The sequence below is a fragment of the Dinoponera quadriceps genome, unplaced genomic scaffold (assembly GCF_001313825.1).
Source record: "Dinoponera quadriceps isolate SergipeBrazil2010 unplaced genomic scaffold, ASM131382v1 scaffold1146, whole genome shotgun sequence".
In the NCBI taxonomy this organism is placed as follows: Eukaryota; Metazoa; Arthropoda; class Insecta; order Hymenoptera; family Formicidae; genus Dinoponera; species Dinoponera quadriceps.
Genome location: NW_014555229.1, coordinates 117831 through 135907, shown reverse-complemented (window position 1 = coordinate 135907; position 18077 = coordinate 117831). Strand labels below are relative to the sequence as shown.

The window sequence follows — 18077 nt, the reverse complement described above, 5'->3', positions numbered from 1 at the left end:
TGGGGGAGGGGGGGGGTCAACAACGAAAGCTCAACGTGTAACAACCCGTGTATGTACACACAATATACACACATGTATATATCGCATCAATTTTTTTGATCTTTTCGCGGGCCCGTTCATCCGTGGCGACCGGTTAGCGGGGCAAGGCGGGGACGCTTGCATGGGGTTGACGGGAGAGAGAGAGAGATAGAGAGTGAGAGAGGGAGGGAGAGGAGACGGCAGGGAGGCAAAGGGGTATGTACATTGCTTACTTAGAAGGTTTAGCTGTGAGAGTGCGGTACCTTGGTCGTCCTCCAACGGGGACAGCTCCGCACCTTCGTGCAGTGCTACATCCGAACCGCTGGAACTGCCCAACGTACGCCTCTTGCTGGGGGATCGTCTTCTCGGTTGCGGCGAACCGTCACTATCGGTGTCGCTGTGCACCTCGTGTCTCGCGCTACCGTTCTTGTTGCTGTTGTTGACGTTGTTGTTACCGCCGCCGCCGTCGTTGTTGTTGTTGTTGTTGGCGTAAACGTCGCCGTTGCCGGAGCCGGGCGAGGTGTCCTGGGAGAAGCGCGAGCCCTCCCACTGATCCGGCCGTTCCTCCTGCCGCCTGGAGGACACCTCCTGCCAGACCACTTCGGACTTCTCGTCCTTGGTAAGCGGCCGACCGACGGCGGCGGCCGTCGTCGCAGCCGCCGCCGCCGCCCACGAGGCGGTGTCCCCGACCTCGGTTCTCGCGAGCCGCTCTTCGAGGCTCCTCTTTAGAGCGTCCTCGTAGTCCTCGCCGCCGGAGGAGATCACGGTCCTCACCAGCTTCCTCTCGGTCCTCTCGACCTCCGGCATCTCCATCGTCACGCGCCGCACCGTCGTGACCGTCTGCACCTCGGTGCCCTCCGAGTCCGTCGACCGGTCGGTCTTGATCGTCCTGGTGGTGGTGGTGGTGGTGCCGCTACCGCCGGTGGAGTCCGCCGGGAACCGGTCGCCGAAGTCGAAGATCTCGCTCGGCATGCCGCTGGCGACCAGGTTTATCCTCTTGACGACCTCCTCGCGCGTCATCGGCTCCAGAGCGCCCGCCTCCGCGGTGACGGTCACCGTCCTCACCGTCTCCACGACTCCGCCCGTCTTCAGCAGCTCCTCCAGCTTCTCGGGGTCGAGAAGCGACGGATCCTCGTCGTCGTCGCCGCTCGTCGTCCTCGTTCGTATCTGCTGTTCGACCGTCGCACCGTCGCCCATCGTCGACGGGATCATTTCCGTAACTCGGAACGCCCGGGTCGCCTCGCTCGGCAACTCGCTCCGCTCTATCGTCCGCTTCGTCGTCAGTTCGCCGTCCGTGTACTCCGTGGTGACGCATCGCACGCTGGTCCGCGAGGTCGCCCTCGGTGCGGCGGGCTCCCTCCTCGGGGACTCGACACCCTGGGATCTCGCCAGGATCGTCGCGTTCTCGACGGGCTCCTCGCTCTCCTCCGAGGGCTGCCTCTTCGCTTTCACCGGTATCTTGCTCTTCGGGCTGCCCTTGCTCGGCGAGTGCGCCGCCTCCTGCTGCGTCGTCGGCTGCTCGAGCGCTTTACCTTTGCCGCCGGTGGCGCCGGGCGACGGTAATCGTGAGACGTCGCCGAGCTCCAGACGGAGCTCGGCTTTGGTAGACGGCTTGGTGGAGTGACGCGGGGCGGGAACAGGTTGCTTTGATGGAGCAGAAGTAGCATGCCTCTCTACAGTCCCATCAATCTCAGCCGAATCATGCCCTGACCCATCCAAAAGGACATGGACAAGAACAGGAACGAGGACATAAAGCACATTGATACACACTAAGAATTTCAACTCTAGCCCAGCTCGCCGAAGTTGGACCGACAGAATTCAGCGTGTCTGCCTCGCGCATACATACGGTACGCGTGTGTGTGTGTGTGTGTGTACGTGCGTACACACTAAGAGAGAGACTCGCGCGCGGGCGCACGGGTTGAGGTGCGTCGGACACACACACACACACACACACACATACATACACAGGTGAGAGAGACTCGGAAGAGAATGCGCTTCCCGGCGTGTGTGATGCGTGTGCACGTGCACCGCGGCACACTACCGTGTACATATGTATATATATAGATAGATAGATAGTTTTAAGTCTCCGGGTTGTTGTTGTTGTTGGTCGTTAGTTACGGTTACCGCACGATTATACAGGATTAGTCTGTTTGTAATAGTTGTCAAGAAGAAAAACAAAAGGAAAAAGTGTACACTCATCGTTAGAGAGAAAAAAAAACGGTGTCTATATCTGTGTAGCGCCTGAGTCTTACTAAAACGTGTACCGTGTACCTTGGAAGTGAACATACCGTGGAATTGCGCGCGCTCGAGAGAGAGAGAGAGAGAGAGAGAGAGGGGGGCTAACTACTAACGCAACGCGCGACACAAGAGTGCTTTCCATTTAGCGAGCACACGCAAGCTGACGCAAGCGCGGCTCATCCTAACTTTTCTTGCTCTCCAGCAAGAGGCACAAGTCGACACCAGTCTAGTTATATCTTTACAAGCGCGTAATGTTTCTCGAATATTATATGAATATTACTCAATATTAAAATAATATTCTTATGATATTCTAAGAACGTTATGTAATATTTTTTAATATTATAGGAATATTCTATCGATGTTACATGTCCACTTTGCATGGCATATTGTAAAAATGTTCTCAGAATATTGAAAGAGAATAAAATAATAATAATAATATAGAAAAATATTTATAAATGATATATATACTTGTGTCACCAGATGAAAAGCATCTCGTTCTCTGCAATTCAACGTCCTTGGAAAACTACACGACGAATCGAAATATCTACTCTTTTTCTAGAAACTTTGTTAGTCTTCCCGCTAGTTCCACTTCTCGGGAAGGAAACTACCTGAAGGCCGGCCTGTTACCGGACATTCCGCGAATCACAACTGGCTACATAATTACTCCGGGCTCGGGTGTAAACGTACTAACGACTACAGATCGTACAGATCGGTCTCGGAGAGATCAACGGAATGCGAACGCGGCTCAAGCGAGAACGGTCTCTCTCTTCTTCTCATCGCGCGGGCGATATATATATATATATGGACAGAAATATATAATATGTATGTATATATACATATACCGATATATATATATATATATATATATATATCGGTGATGGAGAGAAGAGATATCGGTAACTATTTAGTAAGAGACGTGCGCACAGTATCAGTTAGTGTGAAAGCATCGGCAGGTGCTAACTATGGAAGATAAAGCTAAATATAAATGAGGGCACCAAAAACAGAGTCTGCTACCGTACTGATTTCTTTTGAAAAAGAGAGAGAGAGAGAAAGATAGATAGATAGAGAGAGAGAGATAGACAGAGACAAAGAGAGAAAGAGAGAACCGGATGGTGTGATTCGCGGTTTCTTAATAACGTGAAGTTTCTTTACATTCGCTCGTTTTTGTCGTTGCTGTTTTTCTTTTACGGTTTCTCTTTTTTTTTTTACTCGAGTCAAGTTACGTTACCTGCTTTGCTCGTCGTGTGGGCCCGCTCGCTCGCCAGGTCCTGCGCCCGCTTCGCAGCCTCCTCGGTCACGTCTGAAAGGTCACAGGGTCGCAAATTGAGTTTACATCGGGTATCGGCAATTCGTACATTGAAAGCAATGATTCAACAAAGATTAGATGAATGATGTTTGTCCCTGCATGGCATACCTCGGTTCATGCTTCGCTAGTTGCGGGTACTCCTGTTAATTCAATGAGACATATTACCGCATAATCGTAATACGTGATCTCTATAATGTTATGCTATAAACGAAAGAGAGAGAGAGAGAGAGAGACACATGGTTATGGCGAAATTATATGTATACATATATACGTATATGTATACTCTTTTTATATGTATTTACGAGGTAAAACGAAAGAACAAAAAGAAGAAAGGTTTCCGGCGCTCCCGGACACGAGAAACCGGGGAAATTAATCACGTGCGTTGAGACGCGTGAAAAACAGCGCAAAAGAACCTGGAATCATGCATCAGACGGGTGTTATTATGCCGAGTGAAATTATCGGAATTAAGAATGGAAAACTGAAAATACAGAAGTATAGCAAAATAAATCAACCCAGTGCACAGGTATGTCGTTAATGTTCCTCTCTTCGTGTAGCGAGGAAGAGATAGAGAGAGAGAGAGAGAGAGATAGAGAGAGAAAGAGCGAGATTAGAATGTCTCTTTGAATCTTCATACTGCAACAAGTTGTTCCTGATTATTTCATCTTAACAAGTAAATGATAAATGAGAGAACATGATTGTATTATCGTAATAAGAAAAAAAATCCTTTCGTTCCGATGGACAATATACCCATTCGACGCACACCTACGCACACACACACACACACACACACATACACACGGTGTGTGTGAAATCGCAAAGAAATCGGAAAACAATACTAAGACTGAGACAGGAACAAGCGGTGGAGTATGAATCTTGTGTGTCCTCCCCTCGATCGGCTCGAGGAGACGTCGCAGGGCACGGCATTAGTGAACTGGAAAATGACCGGTCAGATTAGATAGGTGGTTTCTGGTTAGACTTTCGATTAAACGAGGTGCAAAAAAAAAATGAAACTTATTCTCTCTCCGATGTCACGAGAAGTGGCAAAAAAAAAAAATAACTCGTCAAAAGGAAAGAAACTCAAGTTATATAGAGAAGCGTTCAACTGAATCATTAATTGTATTATGTTACACACAGCTGGTGATGTAATATATATATATATATGTATGTATGTATATGTAGAGAGAGAGAGAGAGATATGGATAACGCAATTATTGCAAGATACCTTCGGTTCTACTGTCACTGAACTCGGCGAGACCGGGTGGTGGTGGGGTCGTTCGCACAGACTTTGTCACGACAGTGGTGACGGTGTGCCGTGTGTGAGGCTCGGGGTGCCCTACCGCAGCGGATACTGCCTCTAACCTAGCGGGATCGACCTCCGACGCGACCTCCTTACCCGGACTAACCTTTTGTGGAATGCGAGATACTCTCTTAACCCTAACTGACTCGGATAAATGCTCGGCGTCGCCGGAGCCGGCGTCCTGAACGGGCGTGACCTCGCGGTGGCCACCTGCTGCGCGCAGTTCCGTGATCGTCGTCACCGACGACGACGAAGACAACGACGACGTCGACGATCTCGCGCTGCTCTCGCTCTTGGTGACGACGGCTCTCGGGACGGCCTTCCTCTTGCCGTCCTTCGCGCCGCCGTTCGACCTGCCGCCCTTCGCGCGAGCCTCCTCCGCTTCCTGCTTCGTCTCCTGCAGGAACTCCCGCATGTCGTCGGTCGCGCCCTCTACCACGCTCCTGGCGCTCTTCACCACTCCCGACAGGAAGCCGCCGGCCTTCTGCCTCGCTTTCTTCGCGTCCTTCGCGTCCTCGCCGCCAGCCGTCGTCAATTTCTCCTTGACGACTCGCGTCTCGCTCCTCGCTTCGCTCGCCACGGCGTCACTCTTGGTGCGCTTAGCCTTCTGCGTCGCGTCTTGCCCGGCGGATGACTTCGCCTTCGCAGCGCCGGAAACCTCGCCGACGGCCTTGCCGGTCGCACTCTTCAAGCCGGAAACCGTCTTGCTCTTGGCGGCTTTCGCCGCGGATGACTTCGCCTCGTCGACCGCCCTGTCCTTGGCTCGCTCGAGCTCCTCCAGTCTCGCCGCGGCGGCCTCCCTCGCGAGAGCCTCCTCGACCGCCGCTTCTTGCCTCGCCATCTCCAGGAAGTCCTTCACGTCGCTGCCGACGTCCTGCTTCGCTCGTTTCGCGTCTTCGGCCATTTCAGAGAGAAGGTCCGAGCCGGAATCCTTCGTCTTCCGAGCGTCCCTCGCCAACTTCTCCTTCACCGCCTTCGCGTCCGCCTCGATCTCCTCGCCGACCTTCCTCCTGCTCTCGCTCGCCAGCTCCTCCACCGCGTCCCTCGTCGCGGCCGCAGTCTTGCCTGTCTCTTTCGCGACCTTGTCCTTGGCGTCCTTCACGTCGGCCGTTACGCCGTCCTTTTTGTCCTTCAGCTCCCTGAGACCGGCCGCCGCCCTCTCCTTGGCACGAACTTCCTTCACTTCAGCCTCGTGCTTCGTCTCGTCCAGGAACTCCTTGACGTCGCTCTTCGCGCTCTCGACCGCGTGCTTCGCGCCCTTTACTATGCCCGACAGAAAGCCGGCACCCTTTTCTTTCGCTTTCTTCGCCTCCTTCGCCGCCTTGTCCTTAGCCGCCTCGGCACCGTCCGTCAATTTCTCCTTCGCCAGCCTCGCGTCTTCCTCGACTTCCTTCACCGTCGCGTCCTTCACGTTCTTGGCGCCCTGCGCAATGTCGCGCGTCGCGGACTCCACCTTCTCGCCGACTTCCTTCGCGCCCGATGTCACCTTGCCCCTGGCCGCCTTGGCCGCGTCGGCAGCTTTGTCCAGGTCCTCGGACACCTTCTCGGCGACCTTCGTGTCTTTCGCAGCCGCCACGGTCTTGTCCCTGGCTTCCTTCACTTCGGCGGCTGTCCGATCGGTCGCGTCCTTCGCGCCGCTGACAACAGCGTCTTTCTTGTCCTTCAACTCCTTCATGCCGGCCGTCGCCGCATCCTTGGCGCAAATTTCCTCCACTTCAGCTTCGTGCTTCATCTCGTCCAGGAACTCCTTGACGTCGCCCTTCGCGCTCTCGACCGCGTGCTTCGCGCCCTTTACTATGCCCGACAGAAAGCCGGAACCCTTTTCTTTCGCTTTCTTCGCATCCTTCGCCGCCTTGTCCTTAGCCGCCTCGGCACCGTCCGCCACTGCTGCGGATCCAGCCGCCAATTTGTCCCTCGCCAGCCTCGCGTCTTCCTCAACTTCCTTCACCGCCGCAGTCGCGCCGATTTTCTCACCAACTCTCTTCGTCCCCTCCGCCACTTTCTCACCGGCCGCCTTCGCGCCGTCGGCGACCCTCTGCGCGTCTTTGGACACCTCCTCCGCGATCTTAACCTTCTTGTCTTTAACAGCGGAGACTGCTTTGTCCTTGGAGTCCTTGGCGTCGGAAACGGCTTTGTCAGCAGCTTCCTCAACTCCGCTCACGACAGCGTCCTTCTTGTCCTTCAAGTCCTTGAGACCGGCAGCAGCCTTTTCCTTAGCCCGCTGCTCCTCCAGCTGAGCCTCCTTCTTCGTCTCGGCCAGGAACTCCTTCGCGCCGTCGGTCGCTTCTTCCACACCGTGTTTCGCGCCTTTAAATATGCCCGACAGGAAGCCGGATCCCTTCTCCTTAGCTCTCTTCGCCTCCTCGACCGCCTTGTCCTTGGCTGCCTCGGCGCTGTCCGTCACAGCTGCTGATCCCGCCGCCAATTTCTCTTTCAGCAGCTTCGCGTCGTCCTTAACTTCCTTCACGGCAGCCTCCTTGGCGTCCGCGGCGGTCGCGCCGATCTTCTTCGTCTCCTCCGCCACCTTGTCACCGGCCGCCTTCGCGGCGTCGGCGACCTTCCGCGCGTCCTTGGACACTTCCTCGGCGACCTTGTCCTTCTTCTCTTTCACAGCGGCATCTGTCTCGACGGCAGTTCTCTCCGCGGTCCTTTGCACCCCGGCGACGACAGCATCCTTCTTATCCTTCAGATCCTTCACACCGGCAGCGGCCTTTTCCTTGGCACGTTGCTCCTCCAACTGAGCCTCCCTCTTCGTCTCGTCCAGGAACTCCTTCACGTCGTCCGTGGCATCTTCCACGACGTGCTTCGCGCCCTTGAAGATGCCCGACAAAAAGCCGGATCCCTTCTCCTTAGCTTTCCTCGCTTCCTTGCTCGCTTTGTCCCTAGCAGCGTCCTCGGCCGCACCTTCGACGCCAGCTATTTTTTCTCTCGCCATCTTCGCGTCGTCCCGCGCCTCCTTGACGACCGCGTCCTTGGCGACTCCCCCGCGCGCCGCCGAGTCAATCTTCTCGCCAACCTCCCTCGCTCCGGCCTTCACCGTCGCGTCGACGACGGCTCTGTCGACCTCTTCGAACGCCACCTTCTGCGCGATCTTATCCTTCGCATCTCTCGCAGCTGCCGTCTTGTCCTCGGCATCCTTCGCGGCACTCGCCATGACGGCGTCTTTCTTATGATCGAGGTCCTTCAGACCCTCGGCCGCGGTCCCTGTCGACGCGTCCATCCGCATTTCGTCGAGGAATCTACTCAGGTCGTCGGTCGCGCCCTCGGCGCCCTGCTTCGCGCCCTTGAACATCCCCGAGAGGAAGCCGCTGCCCTTGTCCTTCGCCTTCTTCGCTTCTTTCGAGGCTTGGTCCTTCGCCGCCTGTGCGTCCTCTTTCACCTCCTTCGCGATCGCATCCTTCGCGTCCTCGACGACGTCTTCCGCGATGAAACCTCGTCGAGCCGACATGGTGGTCTCCTCGGCCGCGTCTCTCGCGCCGTCGACGGCCCTGCGGACACCGTCAGATAATTCTTCCGCCGCCTTAAACGACGCGCCCTTGACAGCCGCTCCGACGTCGTCCTTCGCCACCTTCACGCTGCTGATCGCGCCGTCCCGCTTGTCCTTCAGATCCGTCAGACCGGATTCCGCGGATGCCCTCGCGCGTTCCCCTTCGGCGACCGCTCCCTCCTTCACGTCCTCCGCGAGCTCCTTCGCGTCGTCAGCCATGTCCTCCGCCGTGTGTTTCGCGCCCTTGAATATGCCGGAGAAGAAGCCGCTCGTCTTTTCTTTGGCTTTCTTTGCCTCCTTGCCAGCCTTGTCTTTGGCAGCCTCCGCGGATTCCGTGACGGCCTCAGCGCCCGCGGCTATTTTTTCCTTCGCTAATTTTGCGTCTTCCTTCGCCTCTTTCACTAGCGCATCTTTAGTGTCCTTAGCTCCCTGAGCCACGTCCATGGCGGACGCGCTGATTTTCTCGCCGATCTTCTTCGTCTCTTCCGCTACTTTCTCACCGGCCGCTTTCGTGATGTCGACGACTTTCTGCGCGTCCTTCGACACCTCCTCGGCGACCTTATCCTTCTTGTCTTTAACAGCGGACACCGCTTTGTCCTTGGCGTCCTTCGCGTCGGCAATTGCCTTGTCGGCGGCCTCCTGCGCTCCAGTGACAACGGCGTCTTTCTTGTCCTTCAGGTCCTTCACTCCGGCAGAGACCTTCTCCTTGGCACGCTCTTCCTCCAGCGCAGCTTCCTTCTTCGTCTCGTCGAGGAATTCCTTGACATCGTCGGCTGTGTCTTCCACGGCGTGCTTCGCGCCCTTGAAAATTCCCGAGAAGAAACCACTGGTCTTCTCCTTGGTTTTCTTCGCCTCCTTGGTCGCTTTGTCTTTCGCTCCCTCCGCAGTTTCTGCCACAGCCTCGGCGCCAGCTGCTAATTTCTCCTTCACCACTTTCGTGTCTTCCTTCACTTCCTTCACCGTAGCATCCTTGGCATCCTTGACGCCCTGGGCGACGTCTGCCGCAGCTGCTCCCACCTTTTCACCGACCTTCTTGGTCTCCGTCACAACTTTCTCTCCGGCCGCCTTCGTGGTGTCGGCGACTCTCTGAGCGTCCTTCGAGACCTCTTCCATGACTTTATCCTTCGTGTCCTTCACAGCAGACACCGTCTTATCCTTGGCGTCTTTCACGTCAGCTGCTACTTTTTCGACTGCTTCCTGAGCCCCGGTAACTACGGCGTCCTTTTTATCTTTCAGATCCTTGAGACCCGCGGCGGCCTTTTCCTTGGCACGCTCCTCCTCCAGTTGAGCCTCCTTCTTCGCCTCGTCCGCGAACTCCTTCGCGTCATCAGCTGCATCCTCCACGGCATGCTTAGCACCTTTGAATATCCCGGAGAAAAAGCCACTCGTCTTCTCCTTAGCCTTCTTTGCCTCCTTGCCTGCCTTGTCCTTGGCAGCCTCCGCGGATTCCGCGACGGCTTCAGCACCCGCAGCTAATTTCTCTTTCGCTAATTTCACGTCTTCCTTCACCTCCTTAACCGCCGCATCCTTGGTGTCCTTAGCTCCCTGAGCCACGTCCGTGATGGTCGCGCTGATTTTCTCACCGACTTTCTTCGTTCCTTCCTCCACTTTTTCACCGACGGCCTTCGTGGTGTCGGTGACTCTCTGCGCGTCCTTCGACACTTCCTCGGCGACCTTGTCCTTCTTGTCTTTAACGGCAGACACTGCTCTGTCCTTTGCCTCTTTGGCGTCGGAAACAGCTTTGTCAGCAGCTTCCTGAACTCCGCTCACAACGGCGTCCTTCTTCTCCTTCAAGTCCTTGAGACCGGCAGCAGCCTTTTCCTTAGCCCGCTCCTCCTCCAGCTGGGCCTCCTTCCTCGTCTCGTCCAAAAATTCCTTGACGTCGTCGGATGCGTCTTCCACGGCGTGTTTCGCGCCCTTGAATATCCCGGAGAAGAAACCACTGGTCTTCTCCTTGGCCTTTTTCGCCTCCTTGCCAGCTTTATCCTTCGCTCCCTCCGCGATTTCTACCACAGTCTCAGCGCCGGCGGTTAATTTCTCCTTCACCACTTTCGTGTCTTCCTTCACTTCCTTCACTGTCGCATCCTTGGCGTCCTTGACTCCTTGAGTGACGTCCGCCGCAGCTACTCCCACCTTTTCACCGACCTTCTTGGTTTCCGTCGCGACTTTCTCTCCGGCCGCCTTCGCGCTGTCGGCGACACTCTGGGCGTCCTTCGAGACTTCTTCCGCGATTTTGTCCTTCTTGTCCTTCACGGCAGACACCGCCTTGTCCTTGGCCTCTTTCACGTCAGCTGCTACTTTTTCGGCAGCTTCCTGAGCTCCGGTAACGGCGGCGTCCTTCTTATCCTTTAGATCCCTGAGACCTCCGGCGACTTTCTTCTTGGCGCGCTCTTCCTCCGCCGCGGCTTCCCTCCTCGTCTCGTCCGCGAATTCCTTCGCGTCGTCCGACACTTCCTCCGCGGTGTGCTTCGCGCTCTTGAATATCCCCGAGAGGAAACCGCTGCCTTTCTCCTTGGCCTTCCTCGCCTCTTTCGCCGCCTTGTCCTTCGTAGCCGCCGCGCTCTCCGCCACTGCCTCGCCGGCCGCCTTGACTTTGTCCTTCACCGCCTGCGCGTCCTCCTTCAGCTCCTTCGTCACGCTGTCCTTAGTCTCCGCGATTCCCTGCGCGACATCGCCGGCGACTCGCTTCGTCTCGGCGACCGTCCTCTCTCCCGCCACCCTGGCCGCGTCGGCGGCTCGCTCGCTCACCTTCTCGGCCGCACGGTCCTTCGCTTCCCTCGCCTCGGCCACGGTGCCGTCCTTCCTGCGCTCGAGGTCCTTCAGCTCGGCCTCTGTCGCTTCCCTGACTCGCGCCTGCTCCGACGCGGCCTCCTTCCTCGTCTCCTCCAGGAACTCCCTCGTGTCCTCCGCCGCGCTGTCCACCGAGTGCTTCGATCCTTTGAATATCCCGGAAAGGAAGCCACTGCCCTTCTCCTTGGCCTTCTTCGCTTCCTTCGCCGCCTTGTCCCTCGCAGCCTCCGCAGTGTCCGCGACGGACTCAATCCCGCCGGCCAATCTCTCCCTCGCGACCCAGGCTTCGTGCTTCGCTTCCGCAATCACCGCATCCTTGACGTCCCTCGCACCACGTCCGACGTCAGCCGCGGTAGCCTCCGCCTCCCGTCCGATGTCCTTCGTCTTCGCGGAGACGTCGTCGCCGACTGCCTTCAAGGTATCAGATATCTTCTCCGCGTCCCTAGCCGCTGCGTCCGCGACTTTGTCCTTCGTGTCCTTCGCACCTTCGACCGCCTTGTCCGCGACGTCTCTGACGCTAGCTACCACGTCGTCCTTCTTGCGTTTCAAGTCCTCCGACGCCTCCGCAGCTTCCTTCCTCGCATCGCTCACGTGTTCCTTGACGTCCTCGGCCGTATCCTCGGCGGCGTGCTTCGCGCCCTTGAAGATGCCGGAGAAGAAGCCCGATCCCTTTTCTCTGGCTTTCTTCGCCTTGTCCTTCGCGCCATCCGCGGCCTCCGCAACGGCGTCGCCGGCAGCCGCGAGTTTCTCCCTCGCCAATTTCGCGTCTTCCTTGATTTCCTTAACGGCCGCTTCCTTCGTGTCCTTAACGCCCTGCGCAACGTCCGCGGCAGTCGAGGCTACCTTTTCGCCAGCCGCCTTCGTGCCGTCGGCTACCTTTTCAGCACCCTTCGAGATCTCCTCCGCGATCTTTTCTTTCTTCTCCTTCACGGCGGAGACTGTTTCGTCCTTGGCGTCCTTCGCGCCCGCAACTGCCTTGTCGACGGCCTCCTGAGCTCCGGCGACGACGGCGTCCTTCTTGTCCTTCAGGTCCTTCACTCCGGCAGCGACCTTATCCTTGGCACGCTCTTCCTCCAGCGCAGCCTCCTTCTTCGTCTCGTCCACGAATTCCTTGACATCGTCGGCTGTGTCTTCCGCCGCGTGTTTCGCTCCTTTGAATATCCCGGAGAAGAAGCCGCTCGTCTTCTCCTTGGCTTTCTTCGCCTCCTTGCCTGCCTTGTCCTTGGCAGCCTCCGCGGATTCCGCGACTGCTTCGGCGCCGGCGGCCAATTTCTCCTTCGCCAACTTGGTGTCTTCCTTCACTTCCTTCACCGTCGCGTCCTTGGCGTCCTTGACCCCTTGAGCGACGTCCGCCGCAGCTGATCCTATCTTCTCACCGACCTTCTTCGTCTCCGTAGCGACTTTCTCTCCGGCCGTCCTCGCGCTGTCGGCGACTCTCTGGCTGTCCTTCGAGACTTCTTCCGCGACTTTGTCCTTCTTGTCCTTCACAGCAGACGCCGCCTTGTCCTTGGCGTCTTTCACGTCAGCTGCTACTTTTTCGACTGCTTCCTGAGCTCCGGTAACGGCGGCGTCCTTCTTATCCTTTAGATCCTTGAAACCCGCAGCGGCCTTCTCCTTGGCACGCTCCTCTTCCAGTTGAGCCTCTTTCTTCGTCTCGTCCACGAATTCCTTCACGTCGCCCGCCACATCCTCCACGGCGTGTTTAGCACCTTTGAATATCCCGGAGAAGAAGCCGCTCGTTTTTTCTTTGGCCTTCTTTGCCTCCTTGCCAGCCTTGTCTTTGGCAGCCTCCGCGGATTCCGCGACGGCCTCAGCGCCCGCCGCTATTTTTTCCTTCGCCAATTTTGCGTCTTCCTTCGCCTCTTTCACCGCCGCATCCTTGGTGTCCTTAACTGCTTGAGCCACGTCAGCGGCGGTCGCGCTGATCTTCTCATCGACTTTCTTCGCTTCTCCCGTCACTTTCTCACCGGCCGCCTTCGTGATGTCGACGACTTTCTGCGCGTCTTTCGACACCTCCTCGGCAACTTTGTCCTTCTTGTCTTTAACAGCGAACACCGCTTTGTCCTTGGCGTCCTTCGCGTCGGCAACTGCCTTGTCGGCGGCCTCCTGAGCTCCAGTGACAACGACGTCTTTCTTGTCCTTCAGGTCCTTCACTCCGGCAGAGACCTTCTCCTTGGCACGCTCTCCCTCCAGCGCAGCTTCCTTCTTCGTCTCGTCGAGGAATTCCTTGACATCGTCGGCTGTGTCTTCCACGGCGTGCTTCGCGCCCTTGAAAATTCCCGAGAAGAAACCACTGGTCTTCTCCTTGGCTTTCTTCGCCTCCTTGGTCGCTTTGTCTTTCGCTCCCTCCGCAGTTTCTGCCACAGCCTCGGCGCCAGCTGCTAATTTCTCCTTCACCACTTTCGTGTCTTCCTTCACTTCCTTCACCGTAGCATCCTTGGCATCCTTGACGCCCTGGGCGACGTCTGCCGCAGCTGCTCCCACCTTTTCACCGACCTTCTTGGTCTCCGTCACGACTTTCTCTCCGGCCGCCTTCGTGGTGTCGGTGACTCTCTGAGCGTCCTTCGAGACCTCTTCCACGATTTTATCCTTCTTGTCCTTCACAGCAGACACCGTCTTATCCTTGGCGTCTTTCACGTCAGCTGCTACTTTTTCGACTGCTTCCTGAGCCCCGATAACGACGGCGTCCTTTTTATCTTTCAGATCCTTCAGACCCGCGGCGGCCTTTTCCTTGGCGCGCTCCTCCTCCAGTTGAGCCTCCTTCTTCGTCTCGTCCGCGAACTCCTTCGCGTCATCAGCTGCATCCTCCACGGCATGCTTAGCACCTTTAAATATCCCGGAGAAGAAGCCACTCGTCTTCTCCTTAGCCTTCTTCGCCTCCTTGCCTGCCTTGTCCTTGGCAGCCTCCGCGGATTCCGCGACGGCCTCAGCGCCCGCAGCTAATTTCTCTTTCGCTAATTTCGCGTCTTCCTTCACCTCCTTAACCGCCGCATCCTTGGTGTCCTTAACTGCTTGAGCCACGTCAGCGGCGGTCGCGCTGATCTTCTCATCGACTTTCTTCGCTTCTTCGGTCACTTTCTCACCGGCCGCCTTCGTGGCGTCGACGACTTTCCGCGCGTCCTTCGACGCTTCCTCCGCGATCTTATCCTTCTTGTCTTTAACTGCGGAGACTGTTTTGTCCTTGGCGTCCTTGGCGTCGGAAACGGCTTTGTCAGCAGCTTCCTGAACTCCGCTCACAATGGCGTCCTTCTTCTCCTTCAAGTCCTTAAGACCAGCAGCAGTCTTTTCCTTAGCCCGCTGCTCCTCCAGCTGAGCCTCCTTCTTCGTCTCATCCAGGAACTCCTTCGCGTCGTCGGTCGCTTCCTCCACGCTGTGTTTCGCGCCCTTGAATATCCCGGAGAAGAATCCGCTGCCCTTCTCCTTCGCCTTCTTCCCCTCCTTCACGGCCTTGTCCTTGGCAGCCACTGCGGTGTCCGCGGCGGCATCAGCGGCGGACGTTATCTTCTCCTTCACCAGCTTCGCGTCTTCCTTCGCCTCCGCAGCGACAGCTTCTTCAACGTCCCTGCCGGCCTGCGCCGCGTCCTTCGCGGTTGCCTCCACCTTCTCGCCGACCTTCCTCGCGTCCGCCTCGTCGGCGGCCGCGGCTCTCGCGAGATCCGCCACCTTCTCCGCGGCTTTCTCTTTCTTCACCTTCGCTTCCGCCGCCGCTTTGTCGGCGGCGTCCTTCGCGTCAGCCACCGCGGCGTCCTTCCTCCGCTCCAGCTCCTTCGAGCCGGCGGCTGCCGCTTCCTTCGCCCGCGCCTCTTCCAAGGCGGCCTCCTTCCTCGTCTCGTCCAGGAACTCCTTCACGTCGTCCGTCACCTCCTCCATGGCGTGTTTCGCGCCCTTGAAGATGCCGGATAAGAAGCCCGAGCCCTTCTCCTTCGCTCTCTTCGCCTCCTTGCCCGCCTTGTCCCTCGCGGCCTCGTCGGCGACTTCCGACGTCTTCTCCTCCGGCTTGCCGTCCCTGACGGCTTTCCCGACGTCCTCCGCCGCGACCTGCCGCTCGACCTTCCCCACCTCTGCGATCAACCTGTCGTCCGGTCTCGGCTGCTGCTCCGGCAGCTCAGCCGTCCCGCCGGTCGTCATCGCGACGTTGCGCGAATCCTGCAGGAACTTGGCCGTCATCTCCCGCAGGTCTTCCTGGCCGCTATCCGTCGGCAGCTCGAGCGACGGGGTCTTCTCCTTGGATCTGCTCCTGGAGCTCCTCGCTTGCTTGGGGCTCCTGAATATACCGAAGATGCCGCCGCCTTTCTCGACCGCCGCCGCCTCGTCCTCGGGGATGCCGGTGGTCGTCCTCTTCATCTCGTCCCTCTTGATCTGCTCGACGGCGGTGTTCGCGCTCACCTCTTGCTCCGGCAGCTTCTCCCCGGGCTGCGCGCTGCCCTCCGCCATCTGCCTCGTGTCCTCCAGCAGCTTCGCCGTCGCCAAGCGGACCTCCTCGTCCCCGCTGTCGAAGGAGGTCTCCTTCGAGGAGCTCTGCTCGCGGGACCGGCTGCGCTTCTTGCTCTTCAGCTTCGGGCTCTTGAACATGCCGAAGAAGCCGCCGCTCTTCTCCCTACCGGCCTCACCGTCGGCCGCCTCCTTCTCTTCCGCGGCCTCCGGAGCCTTCGGCTCCGTGGCTTCCGGCTTCACCTCAGGGGCGGCTTTCTCAACGTCCGGCTTCTTCCGCTCCTTCTCCCTGCCGACGAGGTCCGCTTTCCCGTTCACCTCCTCGTGAATGACGCTCCTCTCGATCGTCGTCCTCGTCTGAACGACGTCGTAGGACTTGCCGATCTTGTCGGCCGGCGTGTCGGCCTCGTAGAGCGCGGCCGAGACGAAGGTGCGCACCTCTTCGTCCGGAGCGGCGGCCTTGACGTCGTCCGTCTTGCGCGCGATCGGCTGCTCGCCGGCGATCTTCCGAGTGTCGTCCAGCAGTTTCTCCGTGACCAGCCGGATCTCCTCGTCGCCGCTGTCGAAGGACGTCGTCTCCTTCGACTTGCCGAGCCGCTTCTCCTTGGACTTCGGACTCCTGAAGATGCCGAAGAAGCCGCCCTTCTCCCTCGCCTGCTGCTCCTCGTCCCTCTCGTCGTCCTTGCCGTGCGTCGGCTCGTCCGCCGTGGCGGCCTTCCTCGCGTCGTCTTCGACCGCCGGCTTCGTGCCGTTCTTCAGGGCTTTCTCGACGGCCGCGAGCTTGCCCGCCGCCGCTTCCTCCTCCTCTTTCGCCTTCTCCTTCATCTGCTGCTCGAGAAGCTCCTCCCTCTCCTTCGCGAGCGCCGCCAGCCTCTTCCTCTCCTTCTTCGCGATCTGCTCGGCGGTCTCCTTCGGTTTCTCCACGTGAATCACCGGTATCACCATGCCGCCGTCCGCGGTCTCGTCCTTCTTCGACGGCTTGCTGCTGCTCTTGAACAGGCTCGAGAAGAAGCCGGTCTTGTCCTCGCCGTCGGAGCTCGCCGCCTCGGCGGCGTCCTCGGCTTTAGTCAGACCCTCGTAAGGCGCGTGCATGCCCGCGGCGACTCGCCTCGAGTCGTCCAGGAAATCCACGGTCGCCGACTTCACGTCCGGCGCCACCATGATCTCCGGCAGCACGCTGTCGAAACGGGAGTCGGCCATCTTCTCGGCAGGTTGAGGCCGCTGCTCCGTCTGTTGCTCCGACGGAGCCTTCGCCGCGACGGTCCTCGGCTCCTCGTCGCCGCTGTCGAAGGACGTGTCCTTCGAGCCCTTCTTGCCCTTCTTCAGCTTCGCGCCCTTGAAGATGCCCGAGAAGATACCGCTGCCTCTGTCCTTCGACTTCTTCGCCTCGTCGTCCGGCGCCTTCTCCTCCGCGGGCTGCTGCGCGTTGTAAACGTCCTCGTACGCCGACTTCTCCGGTTTATCCTTCTCCTTCTCGACGGGAGCTCTCACCTCCGGCTTCCTTTCCTTCTCTTTCATCCTCTCCTTATCGGCTATCTCCGCGGGAGCCTTCGCGTCCGCAGACTTCTCGTCCACCTCCTTGCCCTCCTTCGAGAGCTTCTCCTTCTCGCTGACGACGTCTCCTCTTCTGTCCGGGGAAACCACCACCGTGGTCACCGTGGTCTTGACTACCCTCGTCTGACTACCTACTTCCGGATCACCGCTAACGGAAACTACGGTTCTCGAAGAACTAACCCTGGCGGGCTCCGGCTTAACGTCGCGATACTGCCTGACCATCGGCGGCTCAATGGACGGCGGCGTTTGCTCGGGTTTCATCGGGACCACGCCCTTGGCGACCGGCACTATACCCTCCGGCTCGGCGGCCGCCTCTCTGTCTAAACGTACGTTAATTACCGTCTGTCCTACCGCACCCCGCGCCTCTTTACCGTCCCGCGCATCATCATCGTCATCACAAACCACCGACCACCCTTCCATCGCTAACTTCCCCTTCTCTTTCTCAGCGTCTGCTATTACACCTGTTAATTAAGTATCATATAATTTAGGCATACGTGTATACGTGGCAGATGATAAAGGAACACAGTTTTGTTTTTTTTTTTCTCTTATTAATCAATTTCGTCATCATTAGTGTAAGCTGGCTCGCTCGACATTGCTCTTTGATTGAAACTGCGGTTAGACTGAGTAGAGAGTGTGGTATATATATATATTGTGCGTGGAGTGTATGTGCTGTGGAGCAGCCATCTTCTCACTACGTAATCATCGATCATCGAGAGGTTTCCGAATATATTGCTCAACGTACAGCAGAATTCAAGAGTCAATCAAGAGTACGACAATCAAGAAGGAGAAGTGAACATCGGGAGTGTACGTACACGCGTGTCACGCAATCGGCGTCACGAATCGTGGCAACGCGGACTCTCTCGTTCGCGCACCTCGGAACCTTCGCAGTAGCTTGCAATTCCGGAAATTCGAAATAGCTCACGGGCAGTAAGCGTGTCTCGATTAGTATATCGTAT

General features: G+C 57.6%; 1 protein-coding gene across 24 annotated transcripts in view; it reads right to left on the bottom strand.

Moving 5' to 3' along the window:
• The window catches only part of LOC106743577 (ankyrin-3-like), a 116212-nt gene that overhangs the window by 9284 nt on the left and 88851 nt on the right, over positions 1-18077 (bottom strand). For 14 of the 24 annotated variants that reach the window (XR_001374377.1, XM_014617548.1, XM_014617544.1 and 11 more), the window contains 3 exons: positions 4785-17582; positions 3485-3556; positions 282-1724 (listed from right to left, as the gene is read on the bottom strand). The exons of 1 other annotated variant lie outside the window; for it this stretch is intronic. Coding sequence is in view for 22 of the 23 variants with exons in the window: in XM_014617548.1 (XP_014473034.1) it covers positions 282-1724; positions 3485-3556; positions 4785-17582 (14313 nt within the window). In the remaining variant the exon portion in view is untranslated. The remainder of the gene's footprint in view (positions 1-281; positions 1725-3484; positions 3557-4784; positions 17583-18077) is intronic. 9 more of the 24 variants (XM_014617558.1, XM_014617559.1, XM_014617570.1 and 6 more) reach the window with 5 other exon arrangements.